The following is a 25,020-nucleotide window of genomic DNA, read 5'->3' on the forward strand; positions in this document are numbered from 1 at the left end:
AAAAATCAAAAGAAATATATCCACCCCTGTCCATAAAAAAAGGTTCAGGTCTTTGTAGCTCGCATAACTCTGGGCGTTTAAATACTATCCTATTATTTTTTCAACCCCCAACTTTACTTGCAGGCATTTGCAACAATAAAAAATTGGGGTTTTATTTTTTGTGCTTTAATTAAGCTTATAGTACAAAAAAGTTAGTTACTTTTTAAAGGTTTATTGCTGAATTTTTAGAAGCTATTGATTATTTGTGAGGGTTAGGACAACTGGACATAATTCTATTTTTTTAATATTCTTTCCTAATAGTTTTTAGGAAGAGACCATTTTCCTTACCTGAAAAAAAAAATAATCATACCTAATCATTTTCAAAATTAAGTTGAATACCTAAACAATGTTTATTTTGGTAAATCTAAGTATCAAAATAAACTGAAAACCGAATCAATGATTTTTTATACATTTATCAAAGTGAATATTAGAGATTACTTCATTTTTATATCCTATAAAAAAGTCATTAATTCTTTACAACATCCCAAGATCTATAAAAAGAAATCAAAGTTGTATTTAATCCTATTAGGCTGACCAATAAAATGTCATTTAAAACTGAAATAGTGAGTTAATTAGAGGCCAAAATTGACAATGAAATTTCGCCCGCAAGATATTGAGCTATTAACCAGGGTTTAAAGGATAGGTAAATGGTACAGAAATCCTTATACAAAGTAACATTTCGGAAACCACTTAACAAATAGATCTACAATCTACCTTTGTATTGGTTCTTGGTGGGAATTAGGCTATTTTCAGTATTGTAATTTTAAAAGATACCCAGTCCCCAATATAACCTAACCTGGCCTACAGAAACAGACTACAACCCTCCACCCTTATTCAATAAAAGAGATTGCCGTGGGTGATGGGGGCGGAAATTGTTACTTTGTGCTCAAAAAGGCTCTTTGAGAGAAAACGCCGAACAATTGAATTTTTTTTTTAAATATTTTATTTGTATGTAAAGTGTTGTATATTTTAAACTAGTTACCTAATACAACTTTTCAATGAAGGAAATTTGAATCCTACAAAATAGCTTGAGTGCTAAAAATTTCGCAGACCCAAATATTTCTCATTTATCTATCCATTAATCCCTGTCTGCTAAGACAGGGGGGATTAAATGGCATGGTTGTTTGTTACATAAGATAAAAGTAGATTAAGGTTTAACAAATAACTTTACATCGACCTTCATGTTATTAGCTTCAGAACAACAAAAGAAAAATTTTGTACAAAAAATATTTACATTGAAATATGTTTACGTTTATCCCCCATCAGAGGTTACTTATTTTAAAAGATAAAAAGTATTAGAATTTTTGTTTGTTTGTATGTATGTCCATTATAATATCGTAAACAGATGTATCCATCGGTCTACAGTATTCAAGAAGGCTTATTATTGGTCCCATGGAGATTTGGGGGGAGTGATTTGCCTACCTTCCATATGAAATATGGCTTAAAACATGAGTCAGAATAGTTATTTATATATATATATGTATATATATTATAAACATCTTTCCACGGATATTAAATTGAACAATTAAAAGATTAAACCCAGTTTTATTAACCCCGACTGGTTCTTTTGTTGGTTTTATGGTTTTTATTTAATTATTCGTAGACAATTGTCTTTAATACGACGCTAAACAAAATTATTTACTATGACTGAGAACAGGATCTAATCCAGCGGATATTAATCGGTTTCTAAGCTATACTTTTAAAAAACTGGTTACGACTTCCAAAATCTTAATTTTTATTTTAGTCATAAAAAAAATAAAGTAAAGCTTTAACCTTAAATGTATAATTTTTATTTAATATTCACAAAAACTTAAAAAGACAATGGGTTTTGTAAAATAAAATTAAGGGTTATAGTAAAAAGGTTTGAGTCGTGAAGTCATAAGAAATTATCAAAGCTGTATTTAACACTGCGAACAGAAACATTTCAGAGGACACTCTGATTTTGACAAAACTTGTAAATTTCTTAGATTTGAATCAAATTCATATAAGTAACGGAATCTGTTTCTGTCCATCTCTGTCCCGGGGGATCTCGCTGACCGCTGAACCGATATGGTTCTCCTTTACAGTTTAGCTTCTGATGGGTACTGGGAAGGTTTATCACCCCTAGAAAAAAGGCTTTTTGAACTTAAATCTTTCATTTATTCAGAAAAATATGATGAATATTCCAGGCAGATAAACCAAAACCTGAAAGGATCCCTTTCTCTATAGGTTTGATGCTAAGGCTCGTTTTACGACGGAAATTGACCACTAAACCTTTGTTTTCAGGGTAAGTGGCCAAATTTATGGCATTCCAAATTTCATACTACCGTAAAAAGGTTGTTCATACAATGCGACATCATTTCTCAGTTGGGGTAACGTTCTAAAAGAATTCCTCAGTCCCGTACCGTGCTATATAACTTAGAAAAATAAAATTCTTCCCTATTATCAGACTAATGGCAATCAGTTCAGCCTTTTACAAGATTTTTGTTATCATATTCTGAATTCAGAAAAAAAGGTACTGTATTATTGACAAGAGGATACGCCATTAGTGGCTTTTAGCGGTAAGTGAATATTTTCTTTTCAATCTATGTTTAGATCAGCTGTTCAAAAATAGTTATAAACCTTCCAGGACCTACGAGAAACGACACTGTAAAGGAGAACCATATCGGTTCAGCAGTTTGCGAGATCCTTCGGTACAATCAGACAGACAAACTCAGATCATTTACTTTTATATACAGACTAGCGGCTTCGCCAAGAGGTGATAAAAAAAAATTTGGCAAAATACGTAAAAAGACCAAGGAATTCTTCTACAAAAATAAAAAAAAAATGTGGGGGGGATTTTTTGTTTTTGGGAGGTTGGGGGTGTCCCCCCCCCCCCCCCCCCAAGAAAATAGCCTAAAACCACCAAAGGACCAGTAGGTATATTCCCTGAAGAGTAGAATCCCATCGGTTCAGTGGTTACCGAGATGTTAAGGGACGGACGGACGGACAGACAGACCGACAGACAGACGGACGGACAGACATCGTTCTACTTTGTATTATAGAAGATTATTGAAAGGAAACCTTTGTGCTTTTTTTTAGCAGTAACGAAAGCACACACTATCGCCGTAAACTATCGTACAAGAAAGAGGTGAAGATAACAAGAGGCCCAACATTTTTAAACAATTACAACATTTTTTAACCATATATGGTAGTTTTGATCAAATCTCAGGATTTTTCAGATGTATATCTGAAATGTCCTTATTTGCCTTATAGAATACTTGCGCCTGAGCCCCTAAAATCTAGTATCTAATTCTCTGGTTTAAATGGGTATGTAGAGCAAAATAAAAGCCTAAAACCATCCCAAGATAAAAATTAAAAACTAAATAGCCCAAAAACTGGAAAGCTCGAATGGTTAATTTGTTATAAATAACTGAAGCTACTGAAATAACCTAATAATAATATTACATCCTATTATATACGTATAATAGTATTATGTAGTAAAGATTTTTTTCAAACCCCCTTGAGAAATTTTCTATTTTGTTTTTGATAACAAAAATGGTGTAATTGAAGTACGGCTGTAAGAATATATATACGTCTTTTGGTGGGTTAAGGGGTGTTTACCCCCTCAATCTTTGAAACCCCTCATTTTACCATATTAGAATGTTATAATATGCATTAGATTACCCCCCTCAAATAAAAAAGCTTGGATGTCCCTGACTGTAAAGCTTTGTTTAAGATTAAAAATGTTGGTCTTTATCTACGCGTGTCCTGAACAATGCAAAAACAAGGCCGAATGGTCATTTCAAAAATTAAGAAAATTATACCTTTATACATCCTTGCCCCCTACCCCCCCCCCAAACCTTAGGGATATGCACATTAATGTGCTTGTTACACAGCTACTAAAAAGATAGAAACAAGAATAGTAATGTTCATCGAAAGCGTAATAGGATTACATTTTTTCCAGATTTTTTTGCGCATATTCAAAAAGATTTAAATAAATTGCCGATAAATTGATGTACAATTACATCCCCATGGATGAGGCACAACATTACCCCTTCTGTAGATTAAAATTATTGGTTGAAACGTTTGGACACTCAACTTAATGAACCAAATATCATATGATGTGTGTAAAAATAGAAGTATTTTGGTATAATATTAAGATTATAAAAAAAATTACTCTTTATAAATACTTAGAAAACGACAATACAAACTTTAGAGTAGCTCCTATGCTTCTGAAAAACTGGTATTTTTTTCTTCTCTAGGCTAAACTCAAAGATAATAAGTAAAAGTAACATCTAGAATTTACTAATATCTACATTTTTACCCTACAGTACAAGTTTAAAGTCAAAAAATATATCAATCGAAAAAAAGTAATAATAAAACTATCTAATAAAGTACTAAGATCATTTTTCGATTTTATGAAAACTTAATATAGGTCCTATAGGATTGTTTTAGACTATTTTGTTTTCGAATCTAAATTTTTTACCTATAGATTTAAGGCTATTTCCTTCCTCCCCCTACGTATACAGAGCCACTAGTTTTATAAAAGCGCAAAATCTGAAAATGAAACCCATTGAAATTATTTGTTTTCTCTTTACTTAAATGCGAGTATTGTAGAATTAGGCCGACTAAAAACTAAAAAAAATTACGTAGGTAGAGTATATAAAAGTAAAAAGTATTTTGGAATATCTAATAAATATGTATGTATGTATATTATAATGTATATGTAGTACAAACGGAATTAGAGCTATATTGGAGTAATTTTCTTTTTAGTAATTTCTGAGATCATAAGAAAATTCAGAAAAATTTCTTACTACTCTCATATTAAGGATTTTGAAAAAGCGAGTCCCAAATTATCAAGAAATACAAAATATTTTGGCGCATTTTTACTACTAAATATTTCGTAATTAGTTAGGTACTTTTTACATTATTAAATTACCCCCCACCAAAAAAAAGTTTACCTCGGGGGTAAATTTAGGGGGGGGGATTTACCCCTGCCAACAAAATTCAGGGGGGGACATTACCCCCCCCCCCCCCAAGCAAATTTCACCCCCTGGGTAAAAAATTTTTTTTGGGGGGAAATAATTTGCGGCGCGCTTCGCGCGCCATTTTACCACCCCCAAAACTAATTACCCCCAAATTAAAAAACCTTGGACGCCCCTGATTGTTACGGTAATAATTATTATGAAATAAAGGAAAAGGTAGGTTGTGCTAAAATTCCGTAATGGTGCGAGTTTTAAGGCTAAAAAACAGTAGTAGAACGATAATATTCACTAAATATGTGTATTCCTTATTGAAAACAACTACAGACAAAAATAATAGTGAAATATATTTAGTGAATATTATCGTTCTACTACTGTTTTTAAAAGCGAAACTTTTCTATAATTAGGGTCGGTCCGTCCGTACGTCCGTAACGGATAGCTTTTTTCGTTAATTTAGGCATGTTAGAATTGTCCTATCGATTTCAAATTTTGCATGGTGATTCCTTTAATAGTTAGGTACGATTTAGAAAGCGTAGCAACTCTATAATCATCACCAAAATGTCCGTACGTCCATTTTAAACATGTTGATTTTTCTACTTTTTTAACAACAAATTTTCAAGTGTTTTAATTATCCGTTTGATCTGATTTTTGGTATATTGATTCCTGGGACAACAAAGTATAATGTAATAAGCGAAGCAACTCTATAATCAAGTCCTAGAAATGTAAGTATTCCATAAAGTTATCCTGAATCAAGCAGTTTTTCAACACATTTTACTTACAATTTTGCTTTGACTCTTATACATTTATATTATGATTATTCAGTTCTGACACTATATAAGTGTTAATGTCCGTTTGTCCTACTGTTTAAGTGCTTCGCTTTTATGGATGTTGTCATCCTTGTTAAGCCTTAAAACTCACACCGTTACGGAACTTTAGAACAATCTTCCTCACCTTTTTTGCTTACTCTATCATTATTGCCTCTAGTACGAAAGAATATATAATATTTTTAAAACATTATTGCCTACCATTTAACTAAGGCCCCAAGATTTTAAAATATATTTTACGAGCAAAATATGAGTCCGAAATAATAAAAAGTAGTTTTTAAAAGCGAATCTTCCGTCCGTACGTCCGCCCGTCCGTCCGTAACAAATCACTCTTATCGTTAATTTAGGCATGTTATAATTGTCCTACCGATTTCAAACTTGGGATGGTGATTTCTGTCGTAGTTTTTTACGATTGAAAAAGCGAAGCAACTCTGAGGTGATACCAGAATGTCCGTACGCCCTTTTAGAACTGGATTTTTAACTTTTTTACAACAATTTTTATGTAATTGAATTATCCTATTTATCTGATTTTTGGAATATTGATTCCTAGGAAAGGAATATTAATGTCGGTCTGTCTTATAGTTTCAGGGCTACGCTTTTATGGATGTTGTCATCCTTGTTTGTATTAGGATCCAGTTTTTAAAATTGCATTTATATATATACGGGGATATTTTACGTTTTTACGATTTCCTTGAATTATATTAATACGAGATTCTTTGGTACAGAAAAACACACAGATAGACATCCTGTTACTTTAGAATTAGGATTTTGACAATTATGTCCATAAATACAGGTATGTAAACCTAATTGCCTTTAAAAGTGTATCTCAGATCAAAAAGAGTCTCATTCATTTCTGCAGAACTTACTAAAAACGTATTTATATTGTAAACTCCAGTCATAAAGTTGCATTTGAAATGATTCTGCCCCGTATAAATCGATATACTATTATTTGGTTATTGCACCAGATTTTCGTTTACTCTATTGAAGTGAAACTTGCAGCAGACCAAAAAATACTTTACCCTATCCCTTCTTCTCCTACAGGATGAACGAATAGACCAATAAGTGGAATCGACCTAAGTGCAACCTAAATTGACGACATTTTCCCCCCTGTTTTAATATCCACGTATATTGTATACCATTATCCATTCTCCTATCCAATATTACCTCTCACAGGATTGTTTAGTCCTTTGACACTACATAATTATCATTTGAATGACCTGTCCTTAATTTTTATTCATTTTCAATGCATGTTTAATACCTATTTTTTTGTTATGTGTGTCATAAAAAAAGATTATACCTATCTAATATAATATAATCATTCTCGTATAGTATTTCCATATAATATATTGCTTAAAACAAAACTAATATCCCTAAGTGATCTCTACGCTTCAATTGATAAATAAGGAATTTCGACATTTATTCTGAATATCTAAAAAGGGAGGGGAGATTAAAATGAAAATTGTACTAGCTCAAAAATTTTATTACCACGTTATCTTATCGTTAACTTAATTTTGAATTTTGATTGGTTGATTATTTTTTATGAGAAGCTTCAATGTAAAGCAAAACCATATCGGTCCAATGGTTAACGAGATCCTTCGCTACACCAAGACATCCTGTTACTTTGTTGCCTAATTGTCCTAAATATTCTTGTATTTCTCGACAAAAAATAAGAAGTAATTGTTTTTAGAACACCAGCCAATACCCTAATATATAAAGGTGATTTCTTATACCAAATATTTTGCTCTCGACATTTATAGCAGAAGGAAATGGGTATAATTGACAATATTTCCTTCAAGGGTCACTCCTATTAGTGAAAGTTTAAATATAAAGGATATATTATATAAAAAAAAGAAAATTTGGTATGGTATGTTTTTTTTGACCTGGCAATTAACCTTTCTATTTTAATCAACATTAGATGTAATTTTGTTCACCCCCCCCCCCAAAAAAAAATCTATCGTTCATTCTATTAACCCTCTTGAAAATAAGCAACAATAAAGTAATTTATTGAACCTAAAAAAAACTAAAAATTAATTGTGTAGTTTCCCTTTAAAGAAACTGTAATAACTAAATATACATTTTAAGAGCTATACAATAATACATTAGAAAGAAAATTAGATTTATTTGTGATATTAATTATACCAAATATATTTGAAAATCATATACCAAATATATTTGACAATCATATACTAAATTATCTTCTACTAGCGGTTTCACCCACTTAAGGCCTCTAGGGGCACTTGAGGTGAATAGTTATTTTAGTTTAAAAAGAAAAGTAATAAAATAATTCTGGAGGGATAATTTTTTTTAGTGGCAAAGGCGATCAATCCGTTATTTTGTGTTTTAATCTTTTATTGTAATGTTTTGTCTTAAATGATATACATCAAAATTTAGTTAAAATTTTTTAGATAATCGCTTAGATAGGACAAACGAACATTTCTAATGAAACAGAAGCTACGTTCCTATTAATGGATGCATATTTGTGGACCAGAGTAAATTAATTAAATTATGTTTATATCATTAATAGGTTATGACAAACATTATTTACTCATTTCTTAAATGTTAAATTAACATGCGTTAATCAGAAGTAAGTACATTAAAGGATTTAAATATATCACTACCACTTAGAATTGATCAAAAATTCAAATATAATTTTAATTTCATTTACATGATGGTTTAACTCATATAATGACAGATAAACCGCTATGAATTTTAAATAGGTATACTTCATGATGATAGAAAAGTTAACATTTCAGTCGTCTATCTTGAATAGAAGCCGAGAAAATCACGTTTTACCTTGCATGTTTAAGACGGATATACAGACGGACAGACGTTTGTTATCCTAGAGTAACTTCGCTTCTAATAAAATTAAAGAGAGGTATTATAGTTTTTGTCCAATTGAAAAAGTTGTCCAAATAATATAAATCCTATATAAATACAAAATTAGCTGATATCAGTAAAGTAAAATGTCGGAAACCACTTGAATATTTTTTTTTAAAACTACAATTCGTCTGGTTTTAGGCTATTTTGCCACCAGCATTTTAGATTAGTAAATTGAAGGTGTATGAACCTATGAAGCAAGGATAATTAGATTTCACCAAAGTTTTATTCTATTAATAAATCTCTGCTTGTTATTGATTAGTTGGACCTTTCCTACAGGGATAAAGGGGATAGGAATATCCTTATAATAAAGTCACAGGATCTCTGTCTGTCTGTACCAAAAGATCTCGATAACCGCTGAACCGATATGGCTCTCCTCTACAATGTAGCTTCTCATAGAATTTTTAAGCCAAAGCTCTTCTTTTCTGTCCGAACACCTGGGGTATTAGGTTAAGTAACACCCATCAAGACTTACCAACTCTTTGATTGCACGACCTTTATCTGGTCCCAACTGTGCATGATAATGAGTTGCGCCTGTTTTGGGCCAGGGCATTTCCCCTACTCTAACTATTAATGTCGCGCACCTGGCAGAGCAGCAGTAGGATCCAATTTTTAACGTCTTTAGTTATGACGCGGTGTTAACCTGAGATTCGAACCAATTACCTTCCCGGCGACAAGCAGACGCGCTTTACGCTGAGAAACGGCAGCAGGTTAATAGAATGGTTAGGTCAATTAAAGTTGTATATTTGATAAAAGGTAATATTTGAAAAGTAAGTAGTAGAAGATCGCGATGAAATCCATTTACCGCATCCCTCCCCCCTGGGTTGGAAGTAATATTGCCCCCGCCGTACATAATTGCATAGATTCCCTGCTGTGATTAGTAGAGTTGTGCTACGTTTGATCTAAAGGCTACATTGCACTTTAAAAATGACATAGTATTAAGGGCTCAACCAAAGAGGAAATATTTTAACTAGCGGCTGCATCGTTAGCATCTATGGGTCTATATTGGAAGGGTAGCAGATAAACCATACCATGACTTACATCTACAATTAAAATGACCAAAAAACCTCTTCTGGACTTATGTAAAGTATCTCTAAAATAGAGAACTCAATCGGTTCAGTAGTAATCAAATTCTTAAGCTACAGACAAAAACAAATCGTACTACTTTGTATAATAGGATAACATATGCAATGCTCCTCTAAATACTTTTCCAGAAACAATACTAAGCTTTTCTGAAATAAACACAGATCTACACAAAAAAATTGTACATTTATTAGGGTAAAAGGGGGGAAGTTTCGGTAAGGGGCTATTCTCGGTAATTTCGACCTACCTTCATTTAATGACCTTTTTCTCCATGTTCCTTTCAAATGACAGAAAAAAACATAATAGCAAATTTGTTCCTTATTAAATTACCTACAAAAAAGTATAAAATGAATTTTTTGTGAGATGAATATTAAGGGTACTTATTGGGTCTCAAAGTCGGACGAAAAATTTTTTTTTTCCAAAATTTTTCTAGTAGGTGTGTAAAGATCGACCTACACAAAAATTGGTAAGACCTAGAGCTGATCTGAAAAACTTTTTGAACTAGAAATTGCCCGCTTTTTCCAAATCCGTTGAGAGCTTTAAAATCGGGTTAATATTTTTTTCAAAAATGACCAAAGTTGGCGCCGGGGGAAAAATCGGTAATTTCAAAAGAAATTAAAATTCAACTTTTAAGGTCATGTTTTCATGTTTTCTTTTGTCAAATCTATTATTCCATATGGACTTTTTAAGAATTAGGCCTAAAAATGAATAGAACAGATAAAAAACAAAAAAAAATTAATTTTATTTTTTGAATCAAAATTTTGCGAGGAAAAAATCAAAATTTCTGGTCCTTTGAAAAAAAAATATTTTTGACATAGGAGGAATAGTCCGATCTTTATGAATTTTTTTGTGGTTAATCCCAATCACCTATACTAATTATGATTTATTACGCTTGTTTGGTCGTTTGGCCTTTTTTCATCGATTTTTTTAAGGTTAAAATGTAGTCAAGATTTTTTGCAAAGATGACACTTTTGCTTCAAATTCAATTTTTGAGGTCAATTTTTAATCAATTTTCATGTTTTTTGGGCTAAATCTATAGTTCAATGTGAGCTTTTTTAGGATCAGGCCTAAACAGTAATAAAATACGTTTTTTTCTTATATTAATTTTAAGTTTTTTAAAAAAAAATTTTCGAAAAAAAAAATCGAAAATTCGCGTCTTTCAAAAAAATTCATTTTTAACATAGAAGGAATAGTCCGATCATTATGAAACTTTTTGTGGATAATCCCTATAACCTATACTAATTATGATTATTTATGTTCGACTGGCCGTTTGGCCGTTTTTCATCGATTTTTTTTAGGTTAAAAAAAATTACCGATATTTCCCCCGGTGGTGGTAAGCTTTCTACTGGTCTTGGTTTCATTTGAAAATATTAATATTTACCCCATTTTTTTTCAAAAAAACCGAAAAAAAACCGAAATTCCCCCCCCCCTTACCCTAGTTATTTTTAGTACATGTCATAATATTAAAATTGGATATTTAATCTGTTGCGCGCAATTGTTACATATTTGTAATTTCGTATCACATCCCCTTTTCGCGTATTTTGAGTGTTGAAAGGGAATTATTGATGGATGTCTAGATTTATTTTCGGATATGTACATTCACTATATTTTATATATAGAAACTATTGTGATATATTCATTAAATAATATTAAGAACTTAAAAATATTGACATATATACATATGTGTTTGTGTTTAAATGACAGAACTTTTATTTTTGTAATATCAATAAATCTTTATATAAGACACTATCTTTACGGAATAAGTAACATAAAAATTAATTTGCTTTTGTTTCGATGTCGGACAGACAGGCATACAGACATTTTCTTTTTATAGAGTAGCTGCTCTACTATAAAGAAATATTACAGCTGTACGAATCTAGAAATTTTGTCTGTTTGTTCGTATATAAAGGGTTATTGTTATCGTACAGTTGTATTTATATCAGTATCATACACACTTGATTAACTGGGTGTTTATTCACTTGCGCATATTATCACATTGGCATGCTGTTTCATATTTTCAAAAAAGAAACAATTGTATACCTAATAATAATGGATATATTATTACTTTGATGCTACACCAGATTCTCATGTTCTATACTAAAGTGAAACTAGCAACGGGCTTAAACAACGATATCAACATCAACCTTTTAACCCCCTCCCCTCCCCTTGTACTGGATAAACTAACTGACCAATAAATAAGTTCCATGTTAGCAACCTAACTTGACGAAAATTTTCCCTTGTCATAATATCAACGTATATTATGTATCCATTAATAATGATGAGTGTAAAGCAAATGGAAATAAACAGTTTATGCTGTTGTAATAATATGCAATTTTTATGATTTACTCTTATATATTTGCGGTTGTGAATGCACACCACTTAACTTGCATAATACAATCAGCTACGCTCCTACTCTATAATCATGTATCGATTAGTACGAACGTCCATGCGTCACGGTCTATTTGAATGGGACAAAGCGATGTAAGGTATTTGACAATATTTCTAACAGTTTTGAGAAATAAAAAAGTAAGAAAATATAAAAGGTCATTAAATCAGGGTAATGATAGGAAACCATCCCGGGGCCTATTTCAAGATTCACTGTAAAGAAGAGACATATCGGTCAAGCGGTTGGCAAGATCTTTCTGTAAAGATACAAAAGACAGACAAACAGACACATATCCTTTAAATTTTATATAAAGAATTATCCCTCCACTTGACAGTTTTAATTTGAAATAATTTATATGCGTGTATTTTATTGCCAGAAAGCCTACTGTTGAAAATAAAAAGCTTATATCGCCATGATTTTACAATTACAAACAGACTTTATTATACCTATTAAAAAACAAGGATGGCAATATCCATAATTTTTATGTAGATCAGTAAAACAAAATGCTGTGCTTTTTGCCCTTTTTTATAAGTATTAAGAGAAACTTCGCTTATAATATAAAGTGCTATAAATCATTATTGTACAGATTGGCATTTCTTTTAAAATATAGTCTAAAACCTTCCTAGGTACAATACTAAGCTTCTCCGATAATTTGGATAGCATTATTGTCTCCATTTGACTTCAGTATGGATAGAGGATGTACGTGTATATATTGAGAGGGGAAAATTTGTCGTCAATTTAGCTTGCTAATGTGGATAATAAACCTCATTTATTGGTCAGTTCGATCATCTAGTATGAGGGGATGGGGTAAATGGATTGAGTGTGGGGGGGAGTATTGATATGTTAGCCAGCTGCGAACATATCTTTATCAGAGTACAGGAAAATCTGGTGTAACATCCAAATAGTAAAATATTGATTTTTACAGTAGACTGACACAGTTAAAGAGTAACTACGCTAATAATATAAAGTGCTTACTAGCTATAAATCTATTATTGTACCTAAATCACAGAAGAAGAAAATTAAGACCATCTCCAGTGAAATATTTGTAACCTATTTCTATCAAATTTGGTTTCTGGTATAAATACCATTTCAAATTATTGGTAGAAAATTGTGTATTATAAGATACAATAATGATTTTTCAGGCTCTGATCCTGTTATTAATCGGGTTAAAACCATACTGGAAAGATATCTTAATTGGTTTTTCCAAGTACAAATAATAAATTCTATTCCTAAGCATTCTATTCAACTTTCAAGTAGCGTAAAGTAGTTATCTTAAGGCCTTTAAAACTTGAGGTATTAAAAACAACATGACATCTATTCTATCCATAATTATTATATGGTTCCAGTATAGTAAAGTAGTTCACTTGAGACGTTAAAAACAACCAGACAACAATTCTATCCATAATTATTCTGTGGTTCAAGTATAGTAAAGTAGTTCACTTGAGGCATTAAAAACAAACAGACAACAATTCTATCCATAATTATTCTGTGGTTCAAGTAGCATAAAGTAGTTAACTGGAAGCATTTGAAAAAACCTGACAACAATTCTATCCATAATTATTCTGTGGTTCAAGTATAGTAAAGTAGTTCACTTGAGGCATTAAAAACAAACACATTAGTGGACATTAATTATTGGAAGCATAGCTTATCTACCTATTAATATCAAATACTTGTTACTGCAGCTAGATTATTTTTACATGAGAATACTTATTTATCCAATCGTATTATAGATAGCTTTCTGCAGATATTAAAATGAAATATTATGAGATTAAAACAAGTTTTTTTTAAATCAAATTTTTATATTTTTTATAACAAAGAGAAATTATTTTATCAAAAAAATAGGAAAAAAAAAGTTTTTAATTAATCTTAATTCATAGGATAAGAAATAAATTCTTGTTTAATTTAATTTAATTACAAGATTATAAAGTTTAATTAAATCTACACTATTCTTACATTAGCTTTTCTTCTACAGAAGACATTAGGATCTTATTCAGTTTTTAATAAAAAATATGGGGGGATGGATAAGACAATAAATGTTAAATAGATGTACATCTCCAATGATGATAAACAATATTACCACTTTTGTATATTAAAATTAAAGGTTGAAACGTTTGGAGACTCTATTTAATGAACCAACAAATCAAAAATTAAAAAAAGTCCCCAAAGTTGTTAAGCCAAAAAATGATAAGACGCTTTTATAAAACTCTGAGGACTAATGCAGTGCAGTGTAATAAACAGTCCAATATCTAAATTTTATATCAAGAAATAATACAGAATATTTAAAATATTACATAAAGTTTCAACATAATTTGGTTACCTAACATGACTAGCAACTCTGATCGGATTTGATGTTTGGTAAACCAACAATAAAGTTGGCAATATCCCATTTGAGGTAAAGACCCCTTCCCCAATTCTATGATTTCTCATGTAAGCAAGTGCTTTAATATCACTACTCAGTACCCAATATAAATTTACCTGACCCAAAGAAACAAGCAAACAAACGAACACTCAACCCCCCCCCCCCAAAAAAAAAAAAAATAGGGGGAGTTTCATAATGGCCCGACATGCTCTTTGAGGGAAATATTCCCTTTTCTTACAATCAATACCAGAAAAAAATGTTCAATAGTAAGAGAGATAGGGTGGCGGGGGGGGGGGGTAATCTATAGGAACTATGCTAATTCATATCTTGTGGGGTGCTGTTTAAAATTGGCATAAAAGCTTGTAGAGAGCTGTAGTTTGAAAATCCTAGAATTATTGCAAACTTTTTTGCACAAACTTTATTCTTACCTAAAAATAAGAATATATATTAGTATAAACGATTAACAGTAAAACAGGACGACAACAATTTATTTGATTTTTGGATAAAATATTGTTTTGTTAATTCTTATCTCCTAGATTCGGCTTCGAAACCGATTTATATCCACTAGATTAGTACCAACCATACTAAAAAATCAAGTGTAGCATTTTTTTATTACAAACAATTCTCCATGAATATTCAAATAAAAATAATATGGTTCTAATCTTATAAATGACTTTTTAAAGATAGGTAGATATTTTCATTCTTGAGATCGAGCAAAAAATTCTTTTATTGCCCCAACCAATTACATTATGAAAAATCCACCTACCCCACCTCCCCTCATTTTTTAGTATGCTTGTCCCCTACCAATAATTGTTATGCCAAACCAAACATATTTTATTTCTGCGATGACTTCAAACTTTACTTTTAGTTTTACACAGAGATAAAGGTAGCATAAAGTTATCTAAAAACAACTTCTTAAGGGCATGGTAGCTTTATTTTTCAAAATCATAATTAAGAACAGTGAGCTTTAATACAGTTATAAGAAATCAAAAAAGATATAAACAATATGTAGAAGCCATTGACTAGAAAAAATTATCAAAGTAGATTTTGACTATTTTTTAAAAAAATATATGCTTTCTTTAAAATTAAAAAGAGGCAGTGCAGTACGGTCGATCCTTTGATAGAGTAGCCTCGCTACTTATTAACAATAATAATACTCATCTAAAATTTATTAAAAATTCCTAATGTCTGCTCCTGTATTTGGTAAAAATAATATTTTCAAATTTCTAAACAATACAAATTACATATTTTAAACTCATTGGCCTTTCCCTATATCCCCAGCTGTGGAAGAAGCATCAAAAAGTTTCACAAAACATCAATCATTTCATTTATTTATTATTTACCTATTCTTACTTTTATGTTACTTTACTTCTTTGTTTAATTTAAAATGTATTTATTATTACTTGGATCTTACACCAGATTATCATGTACTCTAAAAAAGTTAAATTTGTAGCTGGCTATTTAACGATTTTTCTAAGACAATTTCAATGTTATTTTTACATGATTTTAAAATAATTAAAAAGTAGTTCTACACTCAAATATATCATTTATACTCTATGGTTTGATATCACACTGTCATATTAACGTCAACTATTTTTGTTAAAAAATGGATATTTTAATATAGACAACTTGCTTGAAAATGAAAAACTATGTCCCATTTTTTTCTTGTGTAAGTTTACTCAAAAGCAAAACAAAAAACATTACAAACATTTAAAAAGTATATAAGTAGCTAAAAACTTAAAACCCCTTTTATAGAACTCCCCCTTTAATTACGAAATACCTACTAAACTATTTAATATAAGGGGCAAAAGAAGAATTAGTTAACTATCTAAAATACTAGCGGCTACGCCCCCCTAGAGGCCTCTAGGGGCACTTTAGGAGGGGGGGGGGGTGAATTTGATAACCCAATTTCTTATTTTACATTTCAAAAGAAATAGTAAAAAAAAATTTTTGGGGGTGGAAATTTTTTTTTTTTTTTTAACATTTAATTGTTTTTTGGTGCGGGTTAATTTTCATTTTTTGGGATGTTGGGGGTGTTCCACCACCCCAAAAAATAGTTATAAACCTTCCCGGGACCTATGAGAAGCTACCCTGTTAAGGAAAACCCGTTCGGTTCAGCGGTTAGCGAGATCCTTCGGTACAGACACACAGACAAACATCCTGTTACTTTAGTATAAGGATTAAATGTCTAACATGAAAATCTATTAGTTTTAAAATGAAAGGGGTTAAATGATTAATGATGCGTCAGGAAGGAAGAGGTACGGTACAAAATTTATAAATTAATCTTCAACCTTTCTTCCTCCCTGAATTAACAAGTTGCCGAAGGCACTAAAACTCGAGAGGGGAAACTATTCTATTTTCCATTGTTCGTTCCCCGTCTTTCTGATGATGAGTAGAAGGGTGACAATATCAATTAATAAAGGAAGATATGGTCCATTTGGGGATCATTAAACAAGGATGACACAATCAAAATATAGTGCAGCAAAAATTGGCATAGGAGAAGCACAGCTACTCTTTAGAAAGTGTATAGCCTTGAGGACTGAATACACCTAGAGATCTTATTTTTAATGTATCTCTGAACCAAACCTTCCTTCATGCTGTTCAAGGTTATATGATCATACGTCGTCCTTCCCTTTGAATGCACGACCTTTGTCTTAGAAGTCCTAACTGCACATGTTAATAAGTTGCTCATGTTTTGGGTCAAGGCATTCCCCCTAACTATCTACAACCCCAAAAAATATATGCGAAAAAATTATTAACACCATCAAAAGTGTTTTTTTCTAGTAACTAAAAAAAAGATTTTTACACCATTACATTGTACCTATCAAAATTCAAAATACTCCAATTTTAAAAGCCACATTAAAAGATTTTCTAGATGGATATAAAGAAGCAATTAATGGCGTGAAATTATATATTTTATGCATATTCTTTTAAAGGGACACTCATTGATTTTATTTGTAAAAAAAATAATCAAAATATCCATTTAAATTTAAAGTATCTAAATAATATTTAGATTTTTGTATTATAAATAAAACATATAGAGTGTCCTATTAGGTTATATATTAAGTGGTATTCTTGTATCTGAGTATAGATTAGTATAATAAGTCAAACATTAAGAGTGTCCTATATAGGTTATATATTAAGTCCTATCCATTTATCTGAGCATAGATTAGATTTTTGCATGATAAGTCAATTTTTAAGAGTGTCCTATAAGTTATATATTAAGTGGTATTCTTGTATCTGAGTATAAATTATATTTTTGCTTGATAAGTCGAACTTTAAGAGTGTCCTATTGGTTATATATTAAGTAGTATTCTTGTATCTGAGTATGAATTATATTTTTGCATGATAAGTCAAACTTTAAGAGTGTCCTATTGGTTATATATTAAGTAGTATTCTTGTATCTGAGTATGAATTAGATTTTTGCATAACAAGTCAAACTTTAAGAGTGTCCTATTGGTTATATATTAAGTGGTATTCTTGTATCTGAGTATGAATTAGATTTTTGTATGATAAGTCAAACTTTCAGAGTGCCCTATAGGTTGTATATTAAGTGGTATTCTTGTATCTGAGTATGAATTAGATTTTTGCATGATAAGTCAAACTTTAAGAGTGTCCTATAGGTTATATATTAAGTGGTATTCCTGTATCTGAATATGAATTATATTTTTGCATGATAAGTCAAACTTTAAGAGTGTCCTATAGGTTATATATTAAGTGGTATTCTTGTATCTGAGTATGAATTAGATTTTTGCATGATAAGTCAAACTTTAAGAGTGTCTTATTGGTTATATATTAGATGCTATTCTTGTATCTGAGGATGAATTAGATTTTTGCATGATAAGTCAAACTTTAAGAGTGTCCTATTGGTTATATATTAGATGCTATTCTTGTATCTGAGGATGAATTAGATTTATGCATGATAAGTCAAACTTTAAGAGTGTCCTATAGGTTATATATTAGGTGCTATTCTTGTATCTGAGTATGAATTAGATTTTTACATGATAAGTCAAACTTTAAGAGTGTCCTATAGGTTATATATTAAGTGGTATTCTTGTATCTGAGTATAGATTAGATTTAGTGAGGATACACCCTTTTTTAGTACCCTCCTCCGTAGATAATCTATAGTTTACTTTTTACGCCTGAATTTTGATAAAGTATTTGGTAATGACTTTAAAAATCTCGGAAACTTTTAATCTTAGGGCGCGTTGAAACCCCCATATACTACACATTCCTTTCGTACCTAAGAAAATCATCATTTTAGCAGGTGCCGTCTCCTAATCTTTAAAGACTTTTTTAGATATTCCAACATACTTTGTTTATGGGCGTGCGAAAAGGGAGGCTTAAGGAGATATCAACATTGAACTGAAATGTCTTCCCCGTTATTCGTTCTTTCGAGGCCTACAACCTAGGGGTCTAAAGGTATAATACTATGGCCGAAAAATCGATGTACAATGTATGTACAATGTACATCCCCAGTATCCCCAATGATGATACTCAAAAATATCTCTTCTGTAGATTACAGTTAGTGGTGGAAACGCTTGGACAATCAACTTTATGAACCAACCAATCAAAATTCAATAAAAGTTCCCAAAGTTATTAAGCCAAAGATTGAGAAACGCTATTTTAAAACTTTGGGGACTAGTGTTATATCCCTCCATACATGCCTACAACCCCCTTTGAAAAATGATGAACCTATATCGAAATAAAGTATGTGTATATTGATGGATGTTGCCATCCTTGTTTTGAATTATATTATATATTAAAGTTGAATACAACTGGTATTAATCCCTCCCTTCATCTCTTTAAAAGATAACATGACCTATTCTAATTTAAATTTTACAAGAAACAAGGATGACAAGTCACATACTTCAATTAAAGTGAAGCTCTTAAATAATCATAATTATAAAGTGGCATTATCTTTCGTAAAAAGTCCATATTATATATGTGTTAAACTTACATTTTAATGCATGATTATAAAGATGCTACGCTTACAACATAGTTCAAAGTTGGAATAAGTATTTTTTAAATCAAGCTAATAGGACAAATTATAATAAATTGTTTCAATGGATTTAGAATATACGTGGACATTATGGTAGGGGAAAAATTGTCCTCAATTTATGTTGCTAACATTGACATCACTTATTGTACAGTTCGTTCATCCAGTAGGGAAGAGGATTGGGAAAATGGGGTGGATGAATAGGGGGTCGTTATTTTAGCCAGCTACTTTCAGGGTTGACAGGAAAAGACCAGGGCAGTTAAAACCACATGGTTTTGACCGGTTTTAACCACCAATAAAAGTCAACAAAAATCCTTAACAAAAGTCCACCTTGAAAAAAAAAAATGCTATTTTCGCCTCCAAAAAGGTCCTAAATTACTACTTTTTTGTAATAAACTTCATATTTTTTTATCAAAATGCCTGTAAACACAGTATAAAAACATTAGAATTTACAACAAAAAAGACTTATTTTTAGAAAGCAACATTTTTATTTGAAAAATGTATTTAGGTATGAGAGAGGCAAAGAGCTGAGAGGATTTCTTGGTAGTACAAAAATTAACTTTTTTTCAATAGTCCGAACTTTTCACGGAATAAACCAATAAAATCCGGACTTTTGCTTGTCCGCGGATTAAACCTACAAAATTCCCGAATTTTGCCAACCCTGGCTACTTTACTGGAGTACATGATAACCAGGTGCAAGATCCAAGTAATAATAAATCCGTTATTGTTAAAATAGGCAAGCAACTCAGCTGCATCTTATAAATTGACTTTCTCAGAATTATTGTTGCTACTGTTAAAATATTATTCCTTATTGTAAAGAGAATCCTCATGTTACCTTTCATATCAAAACGACAGTTGTGACGTCTAAATCTAGGATCAGAGAACTAACTGTTATAACAGTACTACGAAAAAACACGGATGAAAAGAATCCTTATTTTAACAAGGACAATCAATAATACAAATCCAAATAAAAAATAATCTTTCCATTAATACTTATTTACAAGCTAAGCCAGCCAAAATATTTTCCCTATCGTGTTTTACCTATTTATTCTGTTTGTCTTGTTTTTAGAATAATGATTCGTAAGATAATTAGACAATAGGTATGTTATAAGCGATTCAATGCATCTTTATTATCAAGTCTCAAAATGTTCGAATTAAGCATCTTAAAATCAAGTAATTTTGGGACAATTTTTTGTTTATACTTTTAAATATTCACAGATGCTTTGTTTGCACAAGTAGAACGAAAACAGAGTTCGCCGATAATAAAATTAGTAGATATTATTGTCATACCATATAATTCTAAAGTCCCTTGATTTAAAATAATTACACAACATTTAATCCTAAATTGACTGTAAACCTGGTGTTGCACGTGTGGACATCGAACCCGGTTATTATCGTGCGCGCTAATGCCGCGTACACGCGTACAGTTTTGTCAAAACCAGGTTGCCACTTAAATTTTTTTTATAAAAATTTTAAAAATGAATAAATTGCTTTTAACATTGAAATTATAGTGGTACTTACTAGTAAAAGTATAGTATACTTAAAAATTATTTTTTTAATATTTTTACAGGGTTGCCATAAAACTTTAACTTCAAAATATATTCCAGAAAATTATATTTTCACTTTTTCAATATTTTTGAAGAATAAGAATGTATTTGACAAGAATATTTATTTCTATTATGATTTAAAAGGAAAAAACTAAAAATCGTTAGAAAATTATTATATTATAAAATTATAGTTTTTTTTAATGCATATTTATGCTAGTTTAGAGTTATTTGTTTGAAATAAAAATTTCAAATCTAGGTTTATTATTCTCTTTTCTTTGGCTGGAAAAATAATATAAACTTTGATTTCCATTGTGAAGGTATTAATTTTAACGTTAAAGTTTGTAATATTAAGGCCCATAAAAATTATACTTTTACTTAATAAAATTTTTTTTTTATTTCAGAAAATATTAATTTCATTAAGAACAAAGACGTTTGTGAAAAAAAAAATGTAAAAATGCTTAAATAAGAGCAATAAATATATATCTTATTATATCCTTTATCGCGTATGTTTTGTTTTGGTTGCGGCTTTTTTATGCGTTCTGCTGAGCTATCATCAGCTGTGCAAAGTTATTAGTTAATTGTTGAATATTGAATTCGATGCTACTTTATATATGTGAATGTTCGTTTTGTTTGTCTGTCTGATTTGTTATATTAAGCTTCACTTTTATGGATGTTGTGATCCTTGTTTTTATATCAAATCAACGATATTAAACTATTTTTAAATGAGTGTCTCTGTCCTTAAATTAAAGTTTGCTGAAAGTTTTGAAAAAGTTGAAGTATATTTAATATCTCAAGATTCTAAACTCTTAACTGAGTCATTTTTAATTTCTTTCTTTATCATGGAAAAGTAAAATGGTAATTAAAAGGGGTAAACCTGGCGGTTTTAGGTAATCATTTGAAGATTTTTACCATAATAAGATAAATAAAATTGGGAGCAGAATGAGGAAGTAATGGATTTATTTTTACTTGTATCTTACACCAGATTATCATGTACCCTCAATTAAGTGAAACTTGTAGTTGGCTAAAATGATTTAAGATTTAAACAATAAAAAGAGAGGGTTAGGTGGTTTCTGGTAGAATACGTAAAGGTGTGTTTTAAGGCTTAAAAATAGTAGTAGAACGATAATATTCACTAAATATGTGTATTTCTTATTGAAAAGAACTATAGACTAAAAAAAATTTAAAAAGTTAACATAAATTTTTATCGTTCTACTACTGTTTTTTTACTTATAACATATAACCTTTACAGATTTTACCAGAAACCTACCCCTCTCTTTATTTTAATTTTATTATCTTAAATTTAATATTCGTGGACACTTGTTTGCAATACGATGCTATACATGATTTTTAGTAAGATTAAAAATTTAGGTTTAATTGGTGGAAAACTACACGGTAAAAACTTCTATAACCAAAAAGGCACAAAAGTATAGAGTACACACTACAAATATTCACACATACAAAAAAAAACATTTAAAAAGGGAGAGGTCATTTTCTAGTAAATCCCGTAAAGGTGTGTGTTATAAGGCCTAAAAATAGTAGTAGAACGATAAGGTGCTCTAGATATATGTATTCCCTATTGAATAGAACAATAGGGAAATTTTCTTCTTTTTTTTGATAACCGTACCTGGATTATCTAAAAAAAATACGAAATTTCTATCAAACGCTTTGTTTGGCTCAAACTGACAAAAATTTAAAAAAAATATAATTATAATAATAATGTTTTCTATAGGTACAAGGTAAAGGTTAAGAACAATCTATACCATTAAACAAAGGAAGAAGTCATTCTTTACAGGTTGATTTATTATAATTATATTTTTTTTTTATTTGTGTCAGTTTGAGCCAAACAAAGCATTTGATAGAAATTTCAGATATTCCAGGTACGGTTATCAAAAAAAAAAAAAAATTTCTTCCCTATTGTTCTATTCAATAGGAAATACAAATATATAGAGCACCTTATCGTTCTACTACTATTTTTAGGCCTTATAACACACACCTTTACGGGATTTACTAGAAAATGACCTCTCCCTTTATTAAAAATTTGCTAATAATATGATTTTTGTCAGTCAAACATAGTAATTTCTTTATTTTAAGTCCACATAAATTGCTGCATATATATCGTATGCCTAAGGTAATTAATGATTACTTTAACCGACAAATAAGTTAGAAGCAAAACAGTTTATCTTCAGATGAAATGTTCCCTTTACCCCCCAGAATTGATCAATCTGTTCAAGAGATCTTAAAAACCACGAAAAAACACTATTTTATAAAAAATCTACTTAACACTAAAAAAAAGACTAAAAAATGAAAAATACCTCTTCTATTAGCAGCCAGCGAAAAAGGCAGGACAAACAGCCAAATAATTAAAAATTTATTCATTTTTATTCACTTTTTTTTTATATTCTCACTACATGTTATGATAATCTTATTTGAGAAAACTTTTTCATTATCTAAAAATCACTGGTTTATTTCACTCAGAGAAATTACGCGAGCCTCTGCGTTGCTCGACGTAAAGTTGGACACTGATGAGCCATGGTTGCCATAAATTACCACATGTTAAATTATATATCAGAGTCGCCGTGTACGTTTAATATTAAAAAAGTACTTAATTCTTTTTGTATCTTTTTGATAAAACTCATCGTTTTTTAACAAAGAGTAAATAAAATTTTGAATATAATTAAAATTATAACAATACTAAATTATGATAAAAAGATAGTATTATGAAATTTTATGAGGATTTTTTTAGAGTTGAATTTAAAACACGTGTTAGGTAGCAATATTAAAAAAAAATGTTCTATAATAAATACATAAAAATTAGGGTATTACAAAATTTGTATTTAATTTATGTATTTGTTGGCAACCCTTATGAGAAGAACCAAGAAGTGAGTATGTCGGGCCGGTACTACAACATTTTCTAGGGAAAATTCGCAACAGAGAGATTGCGAAGTTTTATGGGTTGTTTTGTGTGTGTGTGTGTGTGTGTGTGTATGTGTGTGTATTTTCGTGTGTGTAATTCTTGTACGTTATCAAAAATAATAAATATATCCCTATATAAAAGCAACAGGATGTCTATGGGTAATGTGTATGTGTGAAATTTAATACTTTTAAATCTTATTCAAAGAATTATTTATGTAATAAAATCTTGTACATCTTTGTATGGCATCTTTTACAGCAAAGCAATAAATTGCAGGGAAATCTTTCGTATGACCGTATGGCTGTCAGAATATCATTAATTGAAGAAGATTTTTCATATAGTGCTATGGGAGAAATGCGATTTTCTCGTCTTTTATTAATAACTAGCGGCTTCGCCCCTAGCCTCTAGGGGCTTTGCCCCAAGAGATGGTAAAAAAGTGTAAGGTGAAATTTGTAAAAAAAAAAATAATAAGAAGGACCAAGGAAATCTTCCACAAAGGAAATATTCCACAAAGGAATCTTCTACAAAGGAGCAAGGATATTTCTTACAAAAAAAAAAAAAAAAAAAAAAAAAAATGGGGGGGATTTTTTTTGTTTTTTGGGGGGGTTAAGAAAATAGCTTAACACCACCACAGGACCAATAGGTAGATACCCTGAAGAGTAGAATCCGATCGGTTCAGTGGTTACCGAGATCTTAGGGGCGGACGGACAGACAGACGGACAGACATCGTTCTACTTTGTATTATAGATAGACAACTGATATTTTTGGTGAAGATTCCTATGAAATGTGTTTTTCTCGGCTTCTACTATTAATAGACAGCTGAAATTTTTGGTGAAGATTCCTATGAAATGTGATTTTCTCGGCTTCTAATAATAATAGACAGTTGAAATTTTTGGAGAAGATTCCTATGAAATGTGATTTTCTCGGCTTCTATTAATAATAGACAGTTGAAATTTTTAGAGAAGATTCTTATGAAATGTGATTTTCTCAGCTTCTATTAATAATAGACAGTTGAAATTTTTGGTGAAGATTCTTATGATATGTGATTTTCT

The 25,020-nt window shown here is 30.5% G+C and overlaps 2 protein-coding genes across 2 annotated transcripts in view; both read right to left on the reverse strand.

Moving 5' to 3' along the window:
* Positions 1-23,611, reverse strand: part of LOC145304005 (uncharacterized) — a 90,443-nt gene extending 66,832 nt beyond the window's left edge. Inside the window, exon 1 of the mRNA XM_080145761.1 lies at positions 23,370-23,611. Within this exon, the coding sequence (XP_080001887.1) occupies positions 23,370-23,433 (64 nt within the window). The 5' untranslated portion in view covers positions 23,434-23,611. The remainder of the gene's footprint in view (positions 1-23,369) is intronic.
* LOC145304025 (uncharacterized) overlaps positions 1-25,020 on the reverse strand; it is a 465,321-nt gene that overhangs the window by 392,316 nt on the left and 47,985 nt on the right. The window lies entirely within an intron of this gene.

Source organism: Acartia tonsa, chromosome 2 (assembly GCF_053477335.1).
Source record: "Acartia tonsa isolate MP-2025a chromosome 2, ASM5347733v1, whole genome shotgun sequence".
NCBI classification, from domain to species: Eukaryota; Metazoa; Arthropoda; class Copepoda; order Calanoida; family Acartiidae; genus Acartia; species Acartia tonsa.